This window comes from Erpetoichthys calabaricus, chromosome 1, assembly GCF_900747795.2.
Source record: "Erpetoichthys calabaricus chromosome 1, fErpCal1.3, whole genome shotgun sequence".
Lineage (NCBI taxonomy): Eukaryota > Metazoa > Chordata > Cladistia > Polypteriformes > Polypteridae > Erpetoichthys > Erpetoichthys calabaricus.
In genome coordinates, this window is record NC_041394.2 from 80,647,269 (window position 1) to 80,671,860 (window position 24,592).

The 24,592-nt window shown below is 36.9% G+C and overlaps 1 protein-coding gene and 1 long non-coding RNA gene across 2 annotated transcripts in view; both read left to right on the top strand.

Annotated features, from left to right (window-relative positions):
- The window catches only part of LOC127529374 (uncharacterized), a 262,990-nt gene that overhangs the window by 48,425 nt on the left and 189,973 nt on the right, over nt 1-24,592 (top strand). The window lies entirely within an intron of this gene.
- Nucleotides 1-24,592, top strand: part of atl3 (atlastin 3) — an 83,457-nt gene that overhangs the window by 38,004 nt on the left and 20,861 nt on the right. Inside the window, exons 8-11 of the mRNA XM_028802764.2 lie at nt 449-587; nt 4,257-4,384; nt 7,164-7,220; nt 11,206-11,277. Of these exons, the coding sequence (XP_028658597.1) occupies nt 449-587; nt 4,257-4,384; nt 7,164-7,220; nt 11,206-11,277 (396 nt within the window). The remainder of the gene's footprint in view (nt 1-448; nt 588-4,256; nt 4,385-7,163; nt 7,221-11,205; nt 11,278-24,592) is intronic.

The following is a 24,592-nucleotide window of genomic DNA, read 5'->3' on the forward strand; positions in this document are numbered from 1 at the left end:
AAAATTAGTGATGCAATACTTGCAGAAGTATCAATATTCAGTACAGTTTATAAAACCACAGGTATGGGTAGTTGGTGAAGGATGTACCCAAAATTATTTTTTTTTTTTTGATGAAAAAACATGAACTATATAAATGTAACAAGATTCATCATGAGGAAGTGCGGTTCTTCAAAACACTCTGAATTTGTTATATATTCAAAAATAGTACAGCCTTCCATGAACATAAACAATAATTAAAACAAATTACATTAATGGAAACAATATTGTTCTTGAGCTACTACACTTGTTCAAAAGCCTCTAATAAGCATTCACAAGTCAGTAAAATGCAAGTGGTGAAAGTAAATTAGTGTAATCTTCTAGAAAAATGAGTGTTGCCTAAATCAGTGTTTTCCAGACTTTTAAGTGAAGAGATGAGAGTAAAGTTCTGTTCATCTTATTTGTATCCTAGGTAAAGGAGCAGCAACATGAGGAAATACAGAATGTACGTCGACACATTCACTCGTGTTTCACTAATGTCAGCTGTTTTCTTTTGCCACACCCTGGGCTGAAGGTAGCAACTAGCCCCAAGTTTGAAGGACAACTTTTTGGTATGATATTACTGTTTAGTCTAGATTGTTAAACCTATGCACACAGGATATTTTTACATTCTTATGTTTCTGTAATTTCCAGCTAATAGAAATAGTCCTCTACTTCAATAAAATATTAACTTTAAAATGATAAAATGATTGTATGCAACGTTTAACAGTATTCTCTCACTCATCTTACACATAGGTGACCAGAGACATAAAAGTTGCTGTACTTGTGCTTATCTATGTTATCATTTAACTGTATATTAGTGATAGTTAGATGTAGTACTGAGATATCAGCCACAATTAAGTCATTTTTTTTTTTAATATTGGCCTATAATCCTAATGTACAGTTTTACTTGCAATTTTAAATTCTTTATCTTAAAGTGTATAAGTAATATTCTTTACCTGTGCAAGCATTTAATAAAAAATATAATGGGTCATTCCATGTCAAACTAACCAGTGGCCCATGCATTTAGGGCTCAAAAAATTATGGAAATATTACCAGGTGTACCCATATTAGTCAGGAGTCTCCCTGTAATTTTTTTTTATTTAAGATCAATTTTTTCCAAGATATATCCAGTTTACAATCACTGGGGGATCCTGGTGTGGGGAGTGGATTGATTTTACCCCGCCTCATTTTTTCATCAAATTTCACAAGTCCGTAGCTCAAGAACTAAACCACCAAGTAGGCTCAGACTTTGGCCAGTTAATTCTTATAGTATGTTACGAATTTAAAACTTTTGTCCAGATGACCCTGCATGGTCAAAGCAGCCCCTTGAAATTGACCAAAATTTAATTTGAGTTTTTGGCTTAGCTATGTACAAGTCGGGCGGCACGGTGGCACAGTGGTAGCGCTGCTGCCTCGCAGTAAGGAGACCCGGGTTTGCTTCCTGGGTCCTCCCTGCGTGGAGTTTGCTTGTTCTCCCCATGCCTGCGTGGGTTTCCTCTGGGTGCTCCGGTTTCCTCCCACAGTCCAAAGACATGCAGGTTAGGTGGATTGGCGATTCTGAAATTGCCCCTAGTGTGTGCTTGGTGTGTGGGTGGGTGTGTGTGTGTGTGTGTCCTGCGGTGGGTTGGCGCCCTGCCCGGGATTGGTTCCTGCCTTGCACCCTGTGTTGGCTGGGATTGGCTCCAGCAGACCCCCGTGACCCTGTGTTTGGATTCAGCGGGTTGGAAAATGGATGGATGGATGTACAAGCTTCAGAAACACATATTTGTACCCAACACACACTTTTAATTTTTTTCCTTATTCAGATATGTAACTATATAGGCTTTCTGAAAAAGCAATAAACAGAAAAGTAACAGGGTTTGAACAGAAGACATCATAAATCCAAAAAATTATTTTGGATTCCATTTTCAGAGCACTCTAACGGCATATGGGAATGTACAGATCTTTTTTTAATATTTTTCATTTATTCTACCTTGTCCCTTGTTTAAAACACAAACCTTGGTTTTCTTAAGCAAATCTTTCATGTTTATTTTCCACCCTAAACATAGGCTGAATGTGCCATGTGTCAATAATAGTATCATTGAGTTTTCAGTCAGTAAGTTAGCAAAAATGTCAAACTTTTTTTTTTATATCAAATGACAATGTCCTATCTCATGTTGCTTAACAGAGAATGTGATTCTCCATGGACAAAATAGAGTACCTGGTATTCAAGAATACCACTGTTACATCCTTACAGATGGCAGCTGGATGTCTGGTAAAGACAGTCAGTTGACTGTCTGAATATTCACCACTGAAGCAGTAGCTGAGATCCTGCCCTCTCACAATCACACTCCTGATGGATCAAATGCGTCCCTCACGTTAGACCAGTGTCCTACTGGAGGCTATGTTGGATGCATGTATGATGAAAAATGTTGGATTGGTGTGATTCATGACAAGAGTGAAACAGAATCGTGAAACATTCTGATAGTTTCGTGCATCCACACAATGCTGCACAGTCTTTCAATTAGCCACCTGGAGATGGGAGGCAGTACCATCTTGATCTCAAAGACAAAGACATGCCCTACACTCTCCACTTCGATCGAAACAGAAATGAAATGTTTCACATTCCTGCTGCTGCAATACAAAGATGTTCATATTTCATTATAACTAGTGTTGTATTTAAATAATAAATCAAGCAGCTGTTGTTCATGTGTTGTGCTTAATGTGCCTTTGGTGATTTATTTTTTTCCCATTAATCCTATACCCAAGTAAGTGATGACAAACTTGATGATTATCATTGCTGACAAATGAGTAATTTAACCCATGTTTAGAATGGAAAATAAAAATTTAAGATTTGTTTTTTGAGAAAAAAGGGACCATGTAAGATGCAGGAAAAATAATTTTAAATATGTCTGGACATTCCCCCAGTACATTGAGCTCGTCTGAAAATTAGACACAGAATGTTTTTTTCACATTTGAGAAGTCTGCTGGTCAAACCCTAATCCAGCTTCTTGTTTCTTTATAACCTTTTGAAATGCCCTGTGGAGGTATCTAAACATGGAAAAAAATCAGCAGGCTGCATCAGTTAGAAGTATGCTTTTTGAAAGACTAAACATGGCAAAGCCATTTCCATTTTTGAATGTCTGCTCTTAACAAGTGGTGTCATCTGGACCAAACATTTTGATTTTGTTACACTTATAAAGGTACCAGTATGCAAACTATAAGCCTGCTAGTTGGTTTAGTTCTTGAGGCATGGTTTTGTGAAATCTAATGAAAAAACAAAACTGTATCAAATTTGACACTGTTCTCCCCTCACAAAATTGGCTGTATCTCGTAAAGTATTGATCTTACATTAAAATAATTTAACAAAGTGTCTCCTGGATAACATGAGTGCACCTGGTACTTTTTTTAGAAATTTTTTGAGACCGAAGTGTATGGGATTTCTGGAAAAATCGGTTGATTTGACATGGAATGACCCTAATGAAAATGTCAAACATCCTATGTACCAGTGTTTCTCAACTTTTTTGGTTTCATGCCCCACTTTTTCCCCATGGAAGTGCCTTCACAACCCAGCATATGGGGGGTTGAGTGCACTCACAAGAGCGATCCCTTTGGTGGATTGAGTGTTATCGTCATGGATTGGAAAAGGGATGGCCTTTGGTCCCCTTTGCTGAATCAAGCATGATCGTCAGAGCTTTGGTTGCCCTTGGTTTTTTTGAGTGCATTCGTCAGATCGGGTTGGTGGTTTTGAGTGTGATTGTTGGAATGGCAACCCACCTGTAGCTTTAGGACACAGCCTAGCGGTCAAGGAACGCTGCTCTGTATAACTCACTATTTATTGCCAAAATCAAGATTCCTAAAACAAACTGAAAGGACAGAGCTTATATTTTCAAGTTATTTGTTCACAATTTTGTCATGTCATTATTTGTTCTGGAAAATAAACACTCTGTGATACAAAAGTGTTCTTCTCTTCTTGTTAATTTTAAATTCCTCTACAGCAAGTACTGCACGTCTTTACATTGCAACTCTCATTAGTAATAGGCTAGTGAAGTTAAGGAAAAAAGGGAACTTTACTAATATATTCTGATCAGAGTGAAAGAAGATTAACAAAAAAAAGATTGTGCTCACACTTATAAATAGCTCTAAATACATAGTTTTAAGAGAAAAAGTCAAGACAACCCTAGAAAATGTTATATTGTAATATTCCAGTTTAAAATTGTTTTTTTTTTAATGTGTGTGATCTTTGCTCTGGAATACAGATATTGCAGATGATTTTAAAACTCAGCTAAAAGTTCTGATACCCCTGTTGCTGAAACCCGAGAACCTGATGGAGAAGGAAATTAATGGGTCCAAAGTGACATGTCGTCAACTCCTTGAATATTTTAAGGTAACTATAAAACTGTTAGCTGTATTTATTAGCAGTAAAGCATAATATTGATCTTATTGTTTATACATGAGAGGCTTTTGTTTGGTATGAGTGACAATGTTGTGACTAATTTCTGCAATATATTGCATTAAATCTGTTAAGGAATAATTGAGATTGAAGTGTGTCATATTTAAACTGCATCTCTTGAATATTATTAAATGTGTGATTAAAATTCTGGGCACTACTTGTACATCGCTGTAAGAGATGCATGTCACTAGACAATTAACATGCTGTTTTCATAGTAAATTATTTGATATTTCACACACACACAAAGAAAATGCTGGACATAATTACTTTCTCCAAATATCTGTATAAATTCTATGTTAACAACTATGTAGAAAACTCTTGGGCGTTGGGATTTTAAATCTGGAGTTCGATGGCAACAAATGAATCTTAGGAAATAGAGGATGACTGTTGACTTACAGAATTGAGTCACCCTGACAACAGATTCAGTAAGAATTTTAGAAAAGTGTTAGTTTTGTCTTCTTAAAAAAAAACAAAAAAAAAAAAAAAAACACGGAGTTTCCTTGGAAAGAATATGCATTTCTGTACCTTACAGATATGTTCTGTATTGAGATCGAAGATCAGCATATTATCAATAACTGTTCCTAGATTGTTTCAGTGAGCCATTAAGTCCACACTCTGCCTTTTTATTATTGTTGAGAAAGTGGTGAACACTTAAATCTACATATTCATGACTGTAGAAACATTTAGATGTTTAAAAAAAATGACCCATGAGCAAATTAATTAACAATAGATCCATGACTGTCCTATCAATCTTGTAAAAGATATACCTGGCTTTGTGCAAACCTCTGCCGTGATTTGTATGCAGATCAAGCAGAAGAGGAAACAAATGGCATCCTTGAGATGATCTAGTGGACAAACTGAGGTTATCAAAAAAAAAAAAAAATAGCCATCGTGCTGAATTACTAAAAACAGGTGAAATATCAAAGAGCATTCTTTGAGGTATTTTGATCCTTCTAGGTGCTCATACATTAGATGCCAAAGTGTCACTGTGGTGCATGCAAATTAGCAAAGGTCTAGATAGGCTAAAGTTTGGCTTACTAGCTCTCTTAATCAGTTTCTCATAGGATTTTATGGTTTGAGAAGTCAAATAAACCAGTTTCAACTCATTCAAGGCTTATTTGTATGCAGTTTCAGCTATAGGAATAACATTGGCCTGTTTAAAGAATTTGTGGACATGTTGTAAATACAGAGACATTTAAAAATGGAATGGAATACTGGGTACAGTTTTTCTGCATATGACTGAGATAGGAATCCGCTTATTCTGTCTTGTCCAAAACTTTTTTTATTAGTATTATTAAAGTTTGTTGTTGAAAGACCTTTTTGGAAACGTTTTCATCAAGCAAAGGCTAATTCCTAACTCCAATCCTGAATCAAATATTTTACTGTTGGATTTCTGAAGAACTATCCTGTGTCTCAAACCTTAAATAGAATTCATTGAATGTTTGAGAAAGCTGAAAGTTCGTTTTAACCCCTGCCATTTGCACTTAATTATTGCTTTTTCTATGAATTCCAGTTATTATTTTCTTACCATTTCATAATGAAACCAGGCTGTCAGTTCACTCATAATCCTTTACTTGAACTTCAGCTGTGCATGCTTCATTTCACTTTTCAGCTATTTCTGTAATTCTTTGTGTTCTTTTATAGTTACATGATGAAATATCTTGTTTTCCAGATTAACAATTCTTTAAAACATTGGCGTCCAGGTTTGCTGCTAAATGATTTAACCAAGATTATACTATTTATGGTGTCCGTCAATTCACTGCTGTCTGCACATAATTCTTTAAACATGCACCACTCAGTACATTCACAACAGCCACACAGATGTGTGACAGACTTCTTGTTCCAGACTTTGATATGTTTAATTACTGGCTGGAAAGCTATAATGTGATGCACCCGGCTGGGTTTGGCTTTAAATTTATAAATGCTTTGGTAACACTTTAGTTTAGGTACTGCAAAAATGCATCTATTAATCATTTACTCTTTATTTAACACATTATTCTTGATATTATATGTTTAGTGTAAGACCTGTGAGTCCAGAATATTAATAAGTCATTCCCATTTTGGTTATTACCACAATGTATCATACAAGATGAAACTCAGAATCATTCCTGCTGACAATGCTATTGAAATGTAGCAGAAGGAAAAACACAGAACATATGCAGATATAACAAAGGCTTTTTGTGTCAGTAATTAACTTGGACTTTTTGATAACAGATTATATTTTGGGTAAGATTTTAAGAAGAAAAATGTAAAAGCTTGAAATCTAAAAATGTCCAGTTTGTAGAAATACATGTACTGTATTTGTTGACAGAACAGAAGTGCAATTCATGGAAAGTATCAATCATAGTCTAGTATTAACATAAGGCAGTATGAATGCACTGGTGGAATGAAAGGGAAACCTGTAGAAAATGAATGCTTATGTTTATTCAGATGAGTTTAGGTTAATTTGGTAATCCCAAAAGAGGGGATACAGTTTTATTTTATTTAACTGGAAGAAATGTCATAGCTATTTAAAAGATTGATGTCAATGAGACAAGCGATAAAATGAAATATGCAGAGTTAGTAAAGCTAATACTAAGCCTCATATGAATATGAATGACTAATCCAACCGATTTTATAGCTAAAGAAAATATCATCTATGGTGCTGGTATTATTATATTCTTATACCATTTTTTATTTTTTTTTTAACATCCTACTTCTTGCCTTCTTTTAGGCCTATATTAAGATATACCAAGGAGAGGACTTACCTCATCCAAAGTCAATGCTTCAGGTAAATCTTTTGTTTTTTGTGGTGGTGGCGGCGGCGGCGGTGGTGGAGGATTATTTTGGGACTTAGACCTAATTCTTCTGTTTTTTAATTCTTTTATTTATAAGTATGGGAAGGATATTGTCATAAAATTGAGGTATAAATACAAAATTATAACAACTTTTTTTGGTCCATACCAAATATTAATAGAAATTAGAAATTAGAATGTTGCTTAACCTTATTGATGCACATTTAATGGGTAATTGTAGATTATACAAAACATTCTTGTATTGTGCATTTTGTATCTGCTTCGTAAAATATGGTTTCAAATGTATAGTTTTTTCTCCACTGTGTTTTTACAGAGTATTGTGTTTTTACAAATATAAGCACTAAAATTAATACAACAGTTGAAGTTGAACCTCATTGAATTTTTATATTAAAGTTAGTTTCTTTATAATAAATAGGTATGATTCCTTTGCAAGCTATTAATTTTAATTTCACAGTGAAAGCTTGTTTAAATACCAAGGTAATGACTGAAATGTTGTCACTGACTGTAGTGTTGAAACTTGGATTCATCAGGTTTCTAAGGTCACTCTTATGACTTTGACAACAAATATAAAAAGTGCAAATAAGTAATGTCATTAGAAAAAGGCAACTGCCAGAATAGAAAAGGAACTGCTTGATCTCTTCTTTTTTTTGGTGAAAGTGCAGCATCTGCTGGCAGGCAGATGTAATTGGATTGAGTGTCAGCAACTGAAAAATAATATTTAGAAATAAATTCTAGAAAGAATCTTTCCAGTTAATTGAATGCTAAACACAAAAATTATTTTAGTAATGATAACAGTTTTGCTGCTTTATTATGTGAGATTGTTGTGTTTTGGAAATTACATAAAACAATTGTCAAAAGTGACAAAAAAACTTAAAGAGCTTCATCATTCAACGTTGCATTTCTCTCCCTCTTGTAAGATACATTTTCATGCTTGCAGTTCGAATTGAACAGTACTGCACTGTGCACACTTATGTTTCTAAAAGTAATTTGAACGATGCTGTTCCAGTCATACAGTTAAGTTCAAAAATCTAAATGATTTGCATGGCTATCTGTTGGGAGCCACACATTTTACAGTAAAACCTGAATTTGTGCAGACCAATCAGGTCATCCTGAGTTGAACAAAGCTTGGTATCAGTCTGCCTGAAGAAGAAACCCTTTAATATCCCACCATGATGTCATACAGTGGGTATAGAAGTGAAGCACCCTCTTTGAAATATTCCCATTTTTTGCTTTACAGCCTTAAATGAAAACACACACACAAAAATGTTTCTTTCCAGCTTCACTTACTCAATACAACCTATAATATCAAAGTGAAAAATATCACAGCTACAGTTCAGAAAAACTATAAAAAATCAAAAACAAGACATACTGAGATTAATGAAGGATCACCCCCAATGTCAATATTTTGTTGAACCACCTTTTGCTTTAATGACAGCCTTGAGTCTGTTGGGATACTTCTCTATCAGCTTTGCACATCTAGACTGAGCAATATTTGCCCACTCTTCTTTACAGAACTGTTCAAGTTCGGTCAAATTGGATGGTGAGCGTTGGTGGACTGCTATCTTCAAATCTTTCCACAGATTTTCAATGGGATTTAGGTCTGGGCTCTGACTGGGCCACATGAGGAAATTCACTTTTTTCTCCTTCAGCCGCTGTGTGGTCAATTTTGCTGTGTGCTTCGGGTCGCTGTCGTGTTGAAAGTTGAACATTCTGCCCATCTTCAACTTTCTGGCAGAGGGTAGCAGGTTTTCCTCAAGAATTTGACGGTATTTTGCCCCATCCATTTTTCCTTCTATCATAACGAGAGCCCCAGGCCCTGCGGCAGAGAAACACCCCCACAACAGGATGCTGCCATCTCCATGCTTTATTGTACGTATGGTGTGTTGTGGATGGTGAGCTGCATTGGATTTCCGCCAGGTGTACCGTTTGGTATTGAGGCCAGATAGTTTGATTTTGGTCTCTTCTGACTATAAGACCTTTTTTCACTTGGCATCAGAATCAAATGAGCCTTAATGTGGCCTTTCTTGAGAAATGGCTTTTTCCTTGCGACCCTCCCGAACAAGCCACAATTGTGGAGCACTTGTGAAATTGTCGTCACATGCACACAATGACCACTCTTTGCCATAAAATCCTGTAACTCTTCAAAGTGGCCATTGGTCTCTTGATAGCATCCCTTACCAGTTTTCTCCTTGCTCTTCCATCGAGGTTGGAGAGACGGCCGAATCCAGGGAGGGTCCTAGTAGTAAAAAAAAAACACTTGCCGCTTCTTTGTTATGGACTTCACTGTGCTCCTTGGGATTGATAAAGCCTTTGAGATATTTTTGTATCCATCTCCTGCCTTATGTCTGTCCACAACTCTGTCCCTGATTTCTTTTGAAAGTGGCTTGCCACCCATAGTCAGTTAGGTGGAAGCCAGTAACCGTGGTCTGCAATGGAAATGTTGGTTACTTACACCTGATTGACTTTACAAATATTGTTTTGGGGGGGGGTGATCCTTTATTAATCTCAGTATTTCTTGTTTTTTATTTTTTTTTTTAATTCCTCTGAACTATAGCTGTGATATCTTTCACTTGGATGTTATAGATTGAGTAAGTAAAGCTGGAAAAAATATTGGTTTGTGTGTTTTCATTTAAGGCTGTAAAGCAAAACAAATGGGAATATTCCAAAGGGGGTGATTCTTTTCTATACCCCACTGTACATGTACTTTCCAGTGACTAATATGCAATTAATATTTTTAGTTTTACTTTTTTGTGTTGTGTACCATACATTTTTTTTTAATACTTTTAACTGTCTCGAACTGTAGGTGTAGTATCATCATCTCTCACTTAGTATTTCATGTTATTCAGTAGGAAGGTTCATTTTAATTTCACAGATTTCTATAGAATACAAACTTTGTGTAAATTGAAGGGTTTTACTACACAGCTCACATTTTTCTCCTTAGAATTACACATGTTAAGCCTTTTTTTGTTAATGGCAAATTTTAGACATTTTCTTTCCTGATTTAGCCAAGTCTAGTGAATTGCCACTTGTACGTAATACAATGAAATTCTTGGTTACTCACATTGGCTGACAAAAATGCAATACCAAAAATAAAGTCTGAAGTGTATGTGGCCCTAATTCAGGGTGTTCATAAAATATGTAATGATTTACTTCATGAGGTAGAAGTACATAAGAAACAAAAATAGTTGTGTCAAATATTTGAAATATTAAAATGTTTGCATTAGTTTAAATGTCTGAAGGCTAAATATTCTTGATTCTAATTGAAATTTTTCATTCTTTGATAGAGGCCCGTAGAGGGCTAGATCCCTAGTAAAGAATCACAAAATCACATCATATTTGTAATCACTGACCTCCAAATAGTTTTAAACGATACCCCACATGTCTATATTTGCAATTTGTCATTTTTAGTGTTCTGGAAGTGGCTCTTAATATTAATAATTCTTTACACTTACAGTGTTTAGCACTTTTCTCACCACTCTTAAAGTGTTAGGACCACCGGCAAAGAATCAAATATCAAAAATATTATATTTGTGATCAGTAATCCCAAAATAACATAAAATAACACTATGCATGCCTATTTTACCAATCCTCATTTTTCTGATTTTGTGAAAGGGAGTATCCTTGATGCTTCATATCCCAATATACATGTGAACCCCTGAGGTCAGCCGTTGTGTTTTTGCTAAAGACACCTATTGATTTACACTTTATGAAAAGGGATGTAATTTCCTGCACAAAATATGGTCTAAAATGGGCTTAGAGGGCCAAAAATAGGGGAAACCCCGAAAAGCTTCATGTCTTCATAACTAGATATCAAGATGAGCTGAATGATATTTGTTTGTACAGGTGAGTAAAGAGGTGGCGGCTATGCAGGATTGCTGAGATCTTTAATTTTACAGTTTAAATTTAGGTTTGATTAGATTCTCATGTAAATACTTTTGATTTTTTTTAAATATTTTATAGGCCACAGCTGAAGCAAACAACCTTGCTGCAGTAGCATCTTCCAAAGATCTCTACTATAACTCGATGGAACAGGTGAGTGAACCAATGCTGTTCACATTTTGATCTAATTTACTCTAAACACATTTTTCTGTTTAAATACATTTCAGTCTTCCATGTTTTTGGTTAGGTTAACTGTTGTAAGTCAAGTTTTCAAAACCCCAGTAGTCAGAATTTAGAGGACTTGGTTTTAATGGAGTGCATGTCTAGTTCTGAAGGTAATCAGGGGTAGCTAGGAAAATATTAACCTTAAATAATTGTGCTGCATTATTAATGTCTTAAAAATAAAGCTTAGAAACAAAGCAAATTTATTGACATTTTATGGGTATAAAAAAGTCAAATGTTTGCAATTTTATGTTAAAAACGAGATGTATTTTGAAGTCATCAGAATGTTGAGGCTTACTGTATTCCAACCAACATTTACTTATTTTAATTCATTTTTAAAAATTACTAATATTGCTATTAGTAATAATGTTTTTTTTCTGTGACAATGAACGTAGTACTGTCTTTTGTTGAATTGTCTGTTTTTTGTTTAACATTCAGTTATGACTTGCTAAAATTGAATTTCCACTGAAGGATAAAATAAGTAATGTCGTTTTAAGGATTTAATTGAGTTTTTTTTAGTGAAGGGAAACAATAGGCAGATGTTATTTGTCAACTTTATGAAATGTTTTAAATAATCAGGAAAATTGCCATAATTTCTTATGTCTGAAGAAACTGATAAAGGGCTTTCAGTTGTCTGTTTCTGTTTTTACTATTCTTCAGTGAAAAACTGATGACAAGCATCCAATGACCAGCTGCGGTCAGAACACTTTATTAATGTCATAGGCTACACTCATTTAAGACAACTGAAAGGTCACAAATACACAAATGTTTTTTTTTTTTTTTTTACAACAGTGATGAGCAGAACCTTTTAGACCTTGAAGCAAATGGGCTACAGTAGTAAAAGACAATGCTGGGTTGCCCTTCTGTTAAATCAGAACAGGAGCATGATGTTATAGTGGATATATGATCAACAAAATTAGACAAATGAAGATTAGGGGAAAATGTGCTCTAGTCTGACAAATCTTGGTTTCATCTGTGACATACAGATGGTAGTGTCTGAGTGTGGCATAAGCTGCGTGGATTCATAGATCCAGTAGTACAAGTTGGAGATAGTTCTGCAGTGATGTGGGAAAGCTTTATTTGGCATAATACCACATGAGCATTTGCTGAATGCCAGTGTATCTAAGCATTTTTGCTGGCTATATGCATTCCTTAATGGCTATAGCGTACTTCTAAGCACACATACTGTAATCTAAAGCTGACTTTTTTTAACATGGTAGTGTCTTAAATTTAATCCAGTGTCATGCATGCTCCCCAGATCTCGATTCAATAGCGCACATTTGTGATGAGGTGGAATAGGAAGTTTACGGTATGAGTGTGTGGCTGAAAAGTCTGCAGGACCTGTGTAGTATTTTTGAGTTGGCATGAACCAAAATTCTTAAAACAACAACACTTTTATTTATATAGCACATTTTCATACAAATAATGTAGCTCAAAGTGCTTTACATGAAGAAGAAAGAGGAAAAAAAAAGACGAAAGTAAGAATTAAAATAAGAGAACACTAATTAATCTTAGTACATAATTCGCCAGCCTACTCACTCACTCACTCACGTCTGTCCGAAGCCGAATGCGCAGTCGCCTTCTGCGCAGCTGCCCAAAAAACCATACGAGACCGCCATCGCGGCAGGCGGCGGATTTACGGCAGCGAAAATTCAAAGAGAAAGGCGACTTCAACTGACATTCAACCCCAACATCGCGGCAGGCTGCGGATTTACGGCTGCAAAAATTCAAAGAGAAAGGCGACTTCGATTAAAGCTCTAGAGGCCTGAAAGGCGATTTCGACTACAGCTCGAGGCCTAATTACGCATTCTGATTCAATTACGCATTCATTCAATTCACCTATATCAGATTTGTGGTGCTTATACTTATTACTATTCCACTCGTGCCCGTTTCATCTTACGTTGTCTAGTATAGAATAAAAGTAAGGTCTGATGGCCAGGGAGGACAGAAAAAACAAAAAAAAAACTCCAGACGGCTGGAGAAAAAATAAAATCTGCAGGGGTTCCAGGCCATGAGACCACCCAGCCCCCTCTAGGCCTTCTACCTAACATAAATGACCTCAATCAGTCCTCATTGTATTCAGGGTTCTCATGGAAGGACTTGATGATGACTTCTGGCCTTTAATCCATCAATGTAGGCAGTGTTTCAAACACCATGTTGAATCCATGTCTCCAGTGTTATGACCGACAAAAAACTTTCATGAGTCCTTCTGGGGAGTTTTAGGAGAGTAGAAGAGTTATTGCTATGTTTAGTGGTATTTCAGAACAATCTTAAGAAATGGCAATAACCAGTACACTTAATAATAAAGATCAACAACCAAAGTTTTCAGGGTAACAAAAAATTTCAAGTCAGTAACAAAACTAGTCAAAACCAGAATCAGAAACTTTTTTTTTTGTTTGTTTTTGTTCAGGAGTGAAGTCTTTCAATAAGTTCTCCCTTTATTTTAAACAAATTTCAGCCACTACTTTAACTCTGCAGCCTTCTTACATAACATGCCCAACAGGATGTCAAGGAACATGTAGCACATGTCACATGCCTAGTGACTTCATAGTATTCTGGTTAACAGACATAAAAAAATAGTGGCACCCATTACAAAAGTAATCTACCCAAAAATGCCTTATTTTGCATAGTACTGACACCAGGCAGTTGCACCTAATGAAGTGGCCACAAAGTATAATTTTGTTCAGATATTTAGAAAAAGTAATTGTTTAATTTTAAAAAAGTATTGAAAACAGATTTGTATTAATTATCTCACTTCCCTGCTTAAATGTGTGTTTAGTATAACCTTCACCGATTAAGATTTGTAGCAGTGCTCCTAAAGCAAAAATGGATATTTCTTATTGTTTCTAGTTGACTGTGATGTTTTTGATTTTTTTTTTTTGATGTAATACAGTAATCCCTCCTCCATCGTGGGGGTTGCGTTCCAGAGCCACCCGCGAAATAAGAAAATCCGCGAAGTAGAAACCATATGTTTATGTGGTTATTTTATATTGTCATGCTTGGGTCACAGATTTGCGCAGAAAACACAGGAGGTTGTAGAGAGACAGGAACGTTATTCAAACACTGCAAACAAACATTTGTCTCTTTTTCAAAAGTTTTAAACTGTGCTCCATGACAAGACAGAGATGACAGTTTCTGTCTCACAATTAAAAGAATGCAAACATATCTTCCTTTTCAAAGGAGTGCGCGTCAGGAGAGAGAGAGAGAAAACAAAGCAAGCAGTCAAAAAAAAATCAATAGGACTGTTTGGCTTTTAAGTATGCGAAGCACCGCTGGTACAAAGCTGTTGAAGGCGGCAGCTCACACCCCCTCCGTCAGGAGCAGGAAGAGAGAGAGAGCCACAGAAAAACAAAGTCAAAAATCAATACGTGCCCTTTGAGCTTTTAAGTATGCGAAGCACCGTGCAGCATGTCCTTCAGGAAGCAGCTGCACACAGAAGGTAGCAACGTCCCTATCGTCTAGGTGTGCGAACAGCCCCCCTGCTCACACCCCCCTACGTCAGCGCAAGAGAGAGAGAGAGAGAGAGAAAGTAAGCTGGGTAGCTTCTCAGCCATCTGCCAATAGCGTCCCTTGTATGAAATCAACTGGGCAAACCATCTGAGGAAGCATATACCAGAAATTAAAAGACCCATTGTCAGCAGAAACCCGCGAAGCAGCGACAAATCCGCGATATATATTTAAATACTTACATATAAAATCCGCGATGGAGTGAAGCCGCGAAAGGCGAAGCGCGATATAGCGAGGGATCACTGTATACTTTGTTAATCCCTGAGGGTAAATTCTCTTTTCACATGACAGAATATTGATCAAATAGATTTTTATTTGATAACAGCAAGAGAAATTAAAGAAATACAAGTTTAACAAAGTAAAAAAAATTTATGAAATAATAAAATATAATTATTAAGAAAGTGCTCTCCAGCTGAAAACATAAGAGGTCCCATTATTCTTTTTGACAAGTTAAGCTAAACTGTTGTGTTGCTTGTGCCTTGTCTTTTGATCTTCTTGTTCAGTTCTCAGGAAAACATCAAAGTTTACAGTTTCAAAAAAGCAGAAAATTTAATTTTATTGTGAAACTTATTGTACTGCCCTTCTTTTCCATTCTGTAATGCTGTATGTAAGTGATGTGTTGATATTTCATAAACACAAGCTTTTTAGTTCCATTGCTGTAGCAAATGCTAACACACTACTCCTTATCAATTCTCAAGGCTCTTTACCACTTATAAATAAATCAACAATGTCACAAATTAATGACACTGTGCATATTGCTCTTATGAATAAGTGACATTTCTGGTTTGATGTTCACAGATCCAGTTCTAGTGGATTATATTGCAGTTATGTATAATAAGTGCATCAACATGAGCTTTGGTTATTTTTTATGTTCGTGGTCTAATAACTAATTACTGTATTACTGAGTTTCCTTAACAAACTACTATTTATTTTTTCATTTAAATCTTGTTTATCAAATTTTTCAACTTGCAAAACTGTTCCTATATAACATTCTGTTCTCAAACGCAATTAATAAAATTTAGGGTTACAAGATGAAAGCACTTATTCAAATTACATTGGACACAAGAAGAGGAACTAGCAGGTACCCAGGCTCTAGTCCATTACACGCACATTCACATTAAGCCAATTTAGAGTTACAGTGTAAGCTAACATGGAAGTCTTTACGGAAATGTTAGGAAAACCATAGTGCCCAGATGGCAACTCTGGAGAATGTGCAATCTGTACACACAATAAGAGCATGGACATGGGATTCAATTACAGGACACTGGATATGTGAAGCAGCAGCGCTAACCAATAAACCACCACAAAGACTCATAATTGTTCTGTCTTTCAGAAAATGGTATTCCATTACCATACTGAAAAATGAATTTCTTGCCACTGAAAATAAGCAATAATTTTTCAATCATTCCAAACCAAATACACATCATTATAAACAATCCCATAATGAAATGCAACATAAAATATATTAAAATATATGAAAATTTCCATCTGAAACAGAAAGTTTAATAATATTTTAAATTATTCCATTAACATGCGTAACCACACTCAATGGCAATGCAATAAAATGTATTAAACACAACTTTCCAAAATACAGCACCATCCATAATGTTTGAGACAAATTCACATCATTTTCTTGATTTACCCCTCTGTTCCAAAGCTTAAAATTACAAATCAAACAATTCTTTGCATACATTTCGGTCACAGCGTCTAGAAAGGGCAACACTTTTCCTACATGGTCCACCCATTTCAGGGGACCGTTATGTTTGATACAGTTGGCATCACAGGTGTTTGTGATTACTCAGGTGTGTTTCATTGCCTCATTAGTGCAGGCATAAAATAACTGGCCTTGCTTCTACCCTTTGGAGTCTGTAGTTGCCATTGTTCAACAGTAAGACAAAAGCTGAAAGTGAAAGAAGTCATTATGAGGCTGAATAACAAGAATAAAACAATTAGTGGTAAAACCTTAGTATTATCTAAATCAACTGTCTGAAATATCATTAAGTAAGAACATGCTGATGAGCTCAGTAATTCCAAAGGGGACTGGTAACTCAAGGAAGACCTCCACTACTGATGACAGAAGAATCCTTACCATGGTAAAGAAAAAGCCCAATACGCCTGTCCAACAGATCAGAAACAGTCTTCAGGAGGCAGATCTGTGTCAGAGATTACTATCTGCGAAAGACTTCATGAACAGAAATAGAGGCCACACTGCAAGATGCAAGACAGCAGTTATGCACAAAAACGGAATGGCCAGATTACGGTTTGCTGTACTTAAAAGAGCTTACAGAATTCTGAAAAAAGGTCTTGTGGACAGATGAGACAGAGATGAACCTGTATCAGAGTGATGGCAAGAGCAAAGTGTGGAGATGAAAGGGAACTGCACAATATTCAAAGCATACCACCTCCTCTGTTAAACATGTTGGTGGGTGTGTTGTGGCTTGGGCATGTATGGCTGCCACAGGTACTTGCACATTTATCTTCATTGATGATGAATTCTGAGGTGCATAGAAACATCTTATTTGCTCAAGCTCTGGTAAATACAGTGATCCCTCGCTATATCGCGCTTCGCCTTTCGCGGCTTCACTCTATCGCGGATTTTATATGTAAGCATATTTAAATATATATCGCAGATTTTTTGCTGGTTCGCGGATTTCTGCGGACAATGGGTCTTTTAATTTCTGGTACATGCTTCCTCAGTTGGTTTGCCCAGTTGATTTCATACAAGGGACGCTATTGGCAGATGGCTGAGAAGCTACCCAGCTTACTTTCTCTCTCTCTCTCTCTTGCGCTGACTTTCTGTGATCCTGACGTAGGGGGTGTGAGCAGGGGGGCTGTTCGCACACCTAGACGATACGGACGCTCGTCTAAAAATGCTGAAAGAATATCTTCACGTTGCTACCTTCTGTGTGCAGCTGCTTTGTGAAGCGACATGCTGCACGGTGCTTCGCATACTGAAAAGCTCAAAGGGCACGTATTGATTTTTGACTTTGTTTCTCTCTCTCTCTCTCTCTCTCCCTCTCTCTCTCTCTCTCTCTCTCTCTCTCTCTCTCTCTCTCTCTCTCTCTCTCTCTCTCTCTCTCTCTCTCCCTCTCCCTCTCTCCCTGCTCCTGACGGAGGGGGTGTGAACTGCCGCCTTCAACACCTTTGTACTGGCGTGCTTCGCATACTTAAAAGCCAAACAGCCCTATTGATTTGTTATCTTCCTCTTCAAAGGAAACAGAGAGGAAAGCAATGTTTGCATTCTTTTAATTGTGAGACAGAACTGTCATCTCTGTCTTGTCATGGAGCACAGTTTAAACTTTTGAAAAAGAGACAAATGTTTGTTTGCAGTGTTTGAATAACGTTCCTGTCTCTCTACAACCTCCTGTGTTTCTGCGCAAATCTGTGACCCAAGCATGACAATATAAAAATAACCATATAAACATATGGTTTCTACTTCGCGGATTTTCTTATTTCGCGGGTGGCTCTGGAACGCAACCCCCGCGATGGAGGAGGGATTACTGTACCTACAAACACATTGGACCGTACCTCATCCTATAACAAGGTAATGATCCCAAACATACTGCTAAGGCAACACAGCAGTTTTACAAAGCTTAAAAAATGGAACATTCTTGAATGGCCAAGCTAATCACCTGATTTAAATCCAGTTGAGTATGCCTTCTATATGCTGAAGTGAAAACTTAAGGGCACAGGCCTCTGAAAATAGCAGGAGCTGAAGATAGCTGCATTAGAAGCTTCGCAGAGCATCACCAGAGAAGATACTCTGCATCTGGTGATGTCTATGAATCAGACTTTCAATGCAAGGGTTATGCAACAAAGAACTAAAAACAACTGTTTTAATCAACCTGCCATTGCTATGTTCCAGACATGATGGTGCTCTGAAATGTGGGGACCATGTATCAAAGGTATAGTCATTTCTACATGGTGTGACCAAAATGTATGCAAATGCCCTTAAATGAAAGTCTGCTATGTGCACTTTAATCACATCTGAATTTTCTGATTTGTAATTTTAAACTGTGAAGCAGAGGGGGAAATAAGGAAAAATGTGTCTTTGTTCCAAATATTATGAAGGGACATGTACATATTATGTACATGTGTTATTATAAAGCTGTGAAATTCTTCATAGTCATTAAAATAATGTCTTTAAATATCTTTAAAAAAAAATTCATGGGGGGGGAATGTAAAAAATATGGGAAATAAGACCTATAAAGTAAAAATACAAGCTTGTACATTAAGAATTAGGAATAGTTTTAAAAATCTGTAAAACAATACATTTGAAAAATTGTTCTTCTGTAGACATTTCCCATAGCAGAAAAATCCTTATTCCCTGAAAACATACACTTGCAAGAAAACGTTTGTGAATACTTTAGACTTAGCTGGATATTTGCATTAATGACTGATAGCAGCGAGGTCTGATCTTTAACTAAGACCAGACTAAGATTTAGAACAGAACTAAGATTTAACTAAGACCTGTCCACACCACTGTTTTCTTTTTAAAATGCAGTCATTAGTCTCCCTTTTTACCTCATGAAAAGAGATACTTTTGCAAATGCTCTCAAGAGCTATATACTTCTGAAAATGTAATTTTGCCAATATCAGTGTTGACTTGTGAAAATGTAGTTTTTTTCAAAACGTAGTCTGATTGCCCTCTGATTGGTTTGTGTGTATCATGTGGTACTTTCCATAATGTTTGGTACTGTTCATTATAATGCCCATCATGGAAGAAACATTGTTTCAACAGAGGGGAGCATAGATGTTGCTTACTCATATGCATCTACATTGAGTTTTGTACAGTTTGAAGGCTACATACATGTGCAAAAGGCAAGTAATGTACAGGTTGCTACATTTTGTGATAAATCTCTTGACCAGAGGCAAGTCACAATTTGAGACAAACTCCATCTGCTTAAATACAGCATAACCAATTATTTCTTTTCAATATTGAATAGATCATGTTGGAAAAAGTGTATGTTCCTTTAGGCTGATGACTTTGCCAAAGTTTAACTGCAGTTACTTGTTCAAATTAATGAGCTGAGAGTGCAGGTACCCGGCCCTGTTTTTGTTTATATAAAGTCACTGAAAGTCTGGTGACTGACAAGAGTCTGCTTTTCTCAAGAATGATATGTTCATATCACCTATACCCCAATCAAAAGAAATATTAAATGACATTATAAATTTCTACAATTTGTTTAGTGCTAGAAAAGGCTGCAAAAGCATTTCTGAAGTCCAGGGTATTAATCAATGCACAGCAAGACACATTCTGTGCAAAATGAGGACATACAGTGGTGTGAAAAACTATTTGCCCCCTTCCTGATTTCTTATTCTTTTGCATGTTTGTCACACAAAATGTTTCTGATCATCAAACACATTTAACCATTAGTCAAATATAACACAAGTAAACACAAAATGCAGTTTGTAAATGGTGGTTTTTATTATTTAGGGAGAAAAAAAAATCCAAACCTACATGGCCCTGTGTGAAAAAGTAATTGCCCCCTTGTTAAAAAATAACCTAACTGTGGTGTATCACACCTGAGTTCAATTTCCGTAGCCACCCCCCAGGCCTGATTACTGCCACACCTGTTTCAATCAAGAAATCACTTAAATAGGAGCTGCCTGACACAGAGAAGTAGACCAAAAGCTAGACATCATGCCAAGATCCAAAGAAATTCAGGAACAAATGAGAACAGCAGTAATTGAGATCTATCAGTCTGGTAAAGGTTATAAAGCCATTTCTAAAGCTTTGGGACTCCAGCGAACCACAGTGAGAGCCATTATCCACAAATGGCAAAAACATGGAACAGTGGTGAACCTTCCCAGGAGTGGCCGGCCGACCAAAATTACCCCAAGAGCGCAGAGACGACTCATCCGAGAGGTCACAAAAGACCCCAGGATAACGTCTAAAGAACTGCAGGCCTCACTTGCCTCAATTAAGGTCAGGTGTTCACGACTCCACCATAAGAAAGAGACTGGCAAAAACGGCCTGCATGGCAGATTTCCAAGACGCAAACCACTGTTAAGCAAAAAGAACATTAGGGCTCGTCTCAATTTTGCTAAGAAACATCTCAATGATTGCCAAGACTTTTGGAAAAATACCTTGTGGACTGATGAGACAAAAGTTCAACTTTTTGGAAGGCAAATTTCCCGTTACATCTGGCGTAAAAGGAACACAGCATTTCAGAAAAAGAACATCATACCAACAGTAAAATATGGTGGTGGTAGTGTGATGGTCTGGGGTTGTTTTGCTGCTTCAGGACCTGAAGGCTTGCTGTGATAGATGGAACCATGAATTCTACTGTCTACCAAAAAATCCTGAAGGAGAATGTCCGGCCATCTGTTCGTCAACTCAAGCTGAAGCGATCTTGGGTGCTGCAACAGGACAATGACCCAAAACACACCAGCAAATCCACCTCTGAATGGCTGAAGAAAAACAAAATGAAGACTTTGGAGTGGCCTAGTCAAAGTCCTGACCTGAATCCAATTGAGATGCTATGGCGTGACCTTAAAAAGACGGTTCATGCTAGAAAACCCTCAAATAAAGCTGCATTACAACAATTTTGCAAAGATGAGTGGGCCAAAATTCCTCCAGAGCGCTGTAAAAAGACTCATTGCAAGTTATCGCAAACGCTTGATTGCAGTTATTGCTGCTAAGGGTGGCCCAACCAGTTATTAGGTTCAGGGGGGCAATTACTTTTTCACACAGGGCCATGTAGGTTTGGATTTTTTTTTCTCCCTAAATAATAAAAACCACCATTTACAAACTGCCTTTTTTGTTTTACTTGTGTTATATTTGACTAAAGGTTAAATGTGTTTGATGATCAGAAACATTTTGTGTGACAAACATGCAAAAGAATAAGAAATCAGGAAGGGGGCAAATAGTTTTTCACACCACTGTACAGTACTGTTGTTACCTCTAGTAGTGGGTCTCCTGTAGAGGTTATGCCAAAAACAGTGTGTGGTTATAACAGCAGAAGTCTCTGTTCATGTATCAGCTACACTAAAAAAAATGGAGTCATCACATCACACTTGGATGCTCCACAGCATTTATCGGACAGTTAAAACAAAACTTGAATTCTTTGGCAGAAATATACAATGCTATGTTTGTAGGAAAAAGGAAGCTCTGTGTTTACTAAAACCTCATCACAACCATGGATCATGGTGGTTTGGAGCTGTGTTGCTTCCTCAGAGCCTGAATGAATTGCTGTCGCAGAGGAAAGAATACATCAAAAATTGTATCAAGAAATTTAACAGAATTTCAGGGTGGTGGTTTATCAACTTAAAGCCATTTAGAAGTTGGCTAAGGCAATAAGATGATGACCTGAAAAATAAGTACGTCAACAATAAAATGACTTAAACAAATTAGAATGACCAAGTCAGAGTCCAGACCTCAACTCAACTGAGATATGACATGACCTGATAAAAGTTGTTCATCCACAAAACAATCAGTGGACTGAAACAATTTTTTAAGGAGAAATGGTCTAAAGCAGGCATGCGGCCCGCATGACAGATCCTAGTTAGCACTAAACTTGTATAAAATGATTACTATCATTTGTGATTGAATCATTCTGCATCTTCGACGTTACTTATTGACTTTTCTTACTTCCGCCTTCTGACAAAAGCGCGTTTTCCCATGGCATTAGGTACTGGAAACGTCATCTGCTAGTATATTTGCAGCTGTGGCGTTAGCTCCTTGATACCCTAGGCATGACACTGCCCCCCACGAGCCTTGACCAAAGTTAATGAGTCACAACTGAAGTGCTAGTGGGGGCTTTTTGCATATTAGCTTATTTTACAATATAACTTTGAAGTAAACTTAGTAAAGTAAAATTTTGAGCTGCACAATGCCAAACATGCGTAAATTGATAGGCCTATGTCTTTGTCATTTAATTTAAAACAAAATATTTGCATTTCAGTATGAGGGGTACAATGACCTCGACCAAGGTGAAAAGAAATCTACAAGGTGAGCATGTATCTTTCAAGAGAAAGGGGAACTGCTATATTTTTGTGTGACAAGAAATGATAAAATTCATTGTCTGATTTGGAATAATGTCATTGCTGTACCAAAAGAATACAATATTAAACGGCACTATGAAACCCATCGTAAAACTCATGACAAATACACGGGAAAATTGCGAGAAGATAAACTGCGAGAAATTAAAAGTAATCTAATTAAACAGCAGACACTTTTCTTCAAGGTGCATAAAGAAGGCGTGGCTTGTGTAAAAGCTAGTTATGCACGGCTGAACTATTTGCGAGCAATGCTAAACCGTTTACTGAGGGAGATATCATTAAGTAGTGCATTGTGAGAGCAGCAGAGATCGTATGTCCTGAAAAAGCAAAGGCTTTCAAAGATATATCAGCAGCACGGAATACAGTTGCTGATAGAATTGATGACATGGCCTGCAACTTGAGGGAACAGTTTCGAAATAAGTCAATTGAATTAGAGTCCCTTTCGATCGCCATTGATGAGTCGACAGATGTAACGGACATTGGTATATTTATTAGAGCTTGTGACACAAACTTAGAAATTACAGCGGAGTTGTTGGAATTTGTTCCCTTGCATGATACAACTACCAGCGAGTACATTTTCAACAAGGTTGAAGAAGTTCTTTCTCAGTACACTCTGCCTATGGAAAAGCTTGTTTGTTTGGCAACAGATGGGGCTGCTACAATGGTGGGACACACTAACGGTGTTGGTGCGAGGCTGTTGTCAAAAATACGTGAGAAAGAACCTGATTGCAAGTTTGCTCACTTCTTCTGCATATTCCACCAACAATCGTTGTGTTCGAAGATTTTGAAACTAGACAAAGTCCTTAAACCAGTTATACAAACAGTCAACTTCATTTGTACACGTGGACTAAATCATCGACAGTTTACTTCATTACTGGAGGATGTAGGAAGTGAATTTGACACCGTTCCTTATTATATGGAGGTACGTTGGTTATCTTTTCACAAAGTACTGAAGAGGTTCTTCCTGCTGCAAGAAGAAATAACATTGTTTCTAGAGATGAAAGGAAAAGTTGTGAGTTTTCTGATTGACGACATGTGGATGCAGGACTTGGCATTTGTTGTGGATTTGACTGGACATTTGTATGACTTGAATCTGAAGTTACAAGGAAAACACAGACTCGTAACTACAATGTACGATGATGTGAAAAGCTTCCAAGGCATGATTCGTCTGTGGACACATCATTTAAGAAATGAGAATCTTGTCTATTTTCCCACGTCAGGGTCTTAAGCATTCAAATGACAATTTGATTTTTGGAGGATTTGTTTTTCAACTTGAATTACTGAGCAATGAATTCAGTGAGCGTTTTCGTGACTTCAGTTCACATGAACAGGGCTTTGTGCTGTTTACGTCATCATACTCTTACAACCTTGAGAATGCGCCTGAGGATATCCAAATGGAATTGATTGAACTGCAGTCAGATTCTATTCTGAAGGAAAAATAGATAGATAGATACTTTATTAATCCCAAGGGGAAATTCACACAAAATACAACAAAGTTGGTGTGCCAGGCTTGTATGCTTACCTGTCACCCTCGTATGTGCAGATCCATAAATTGGCTTCGAGAGTATTGTCTATGTTCGGAAGCACTTATCTTTGTGAGGAATTGTTTTCGTATAATGAAAGCTACCAAAACCCCACATCGCTCAAGACTTTCAAGCCTGATATTGACGAACTGGTTGCTAACAAGAGATGCCAAGTGTTGGGACAAAAGAAATAGATCTCAGACTGTAAGACT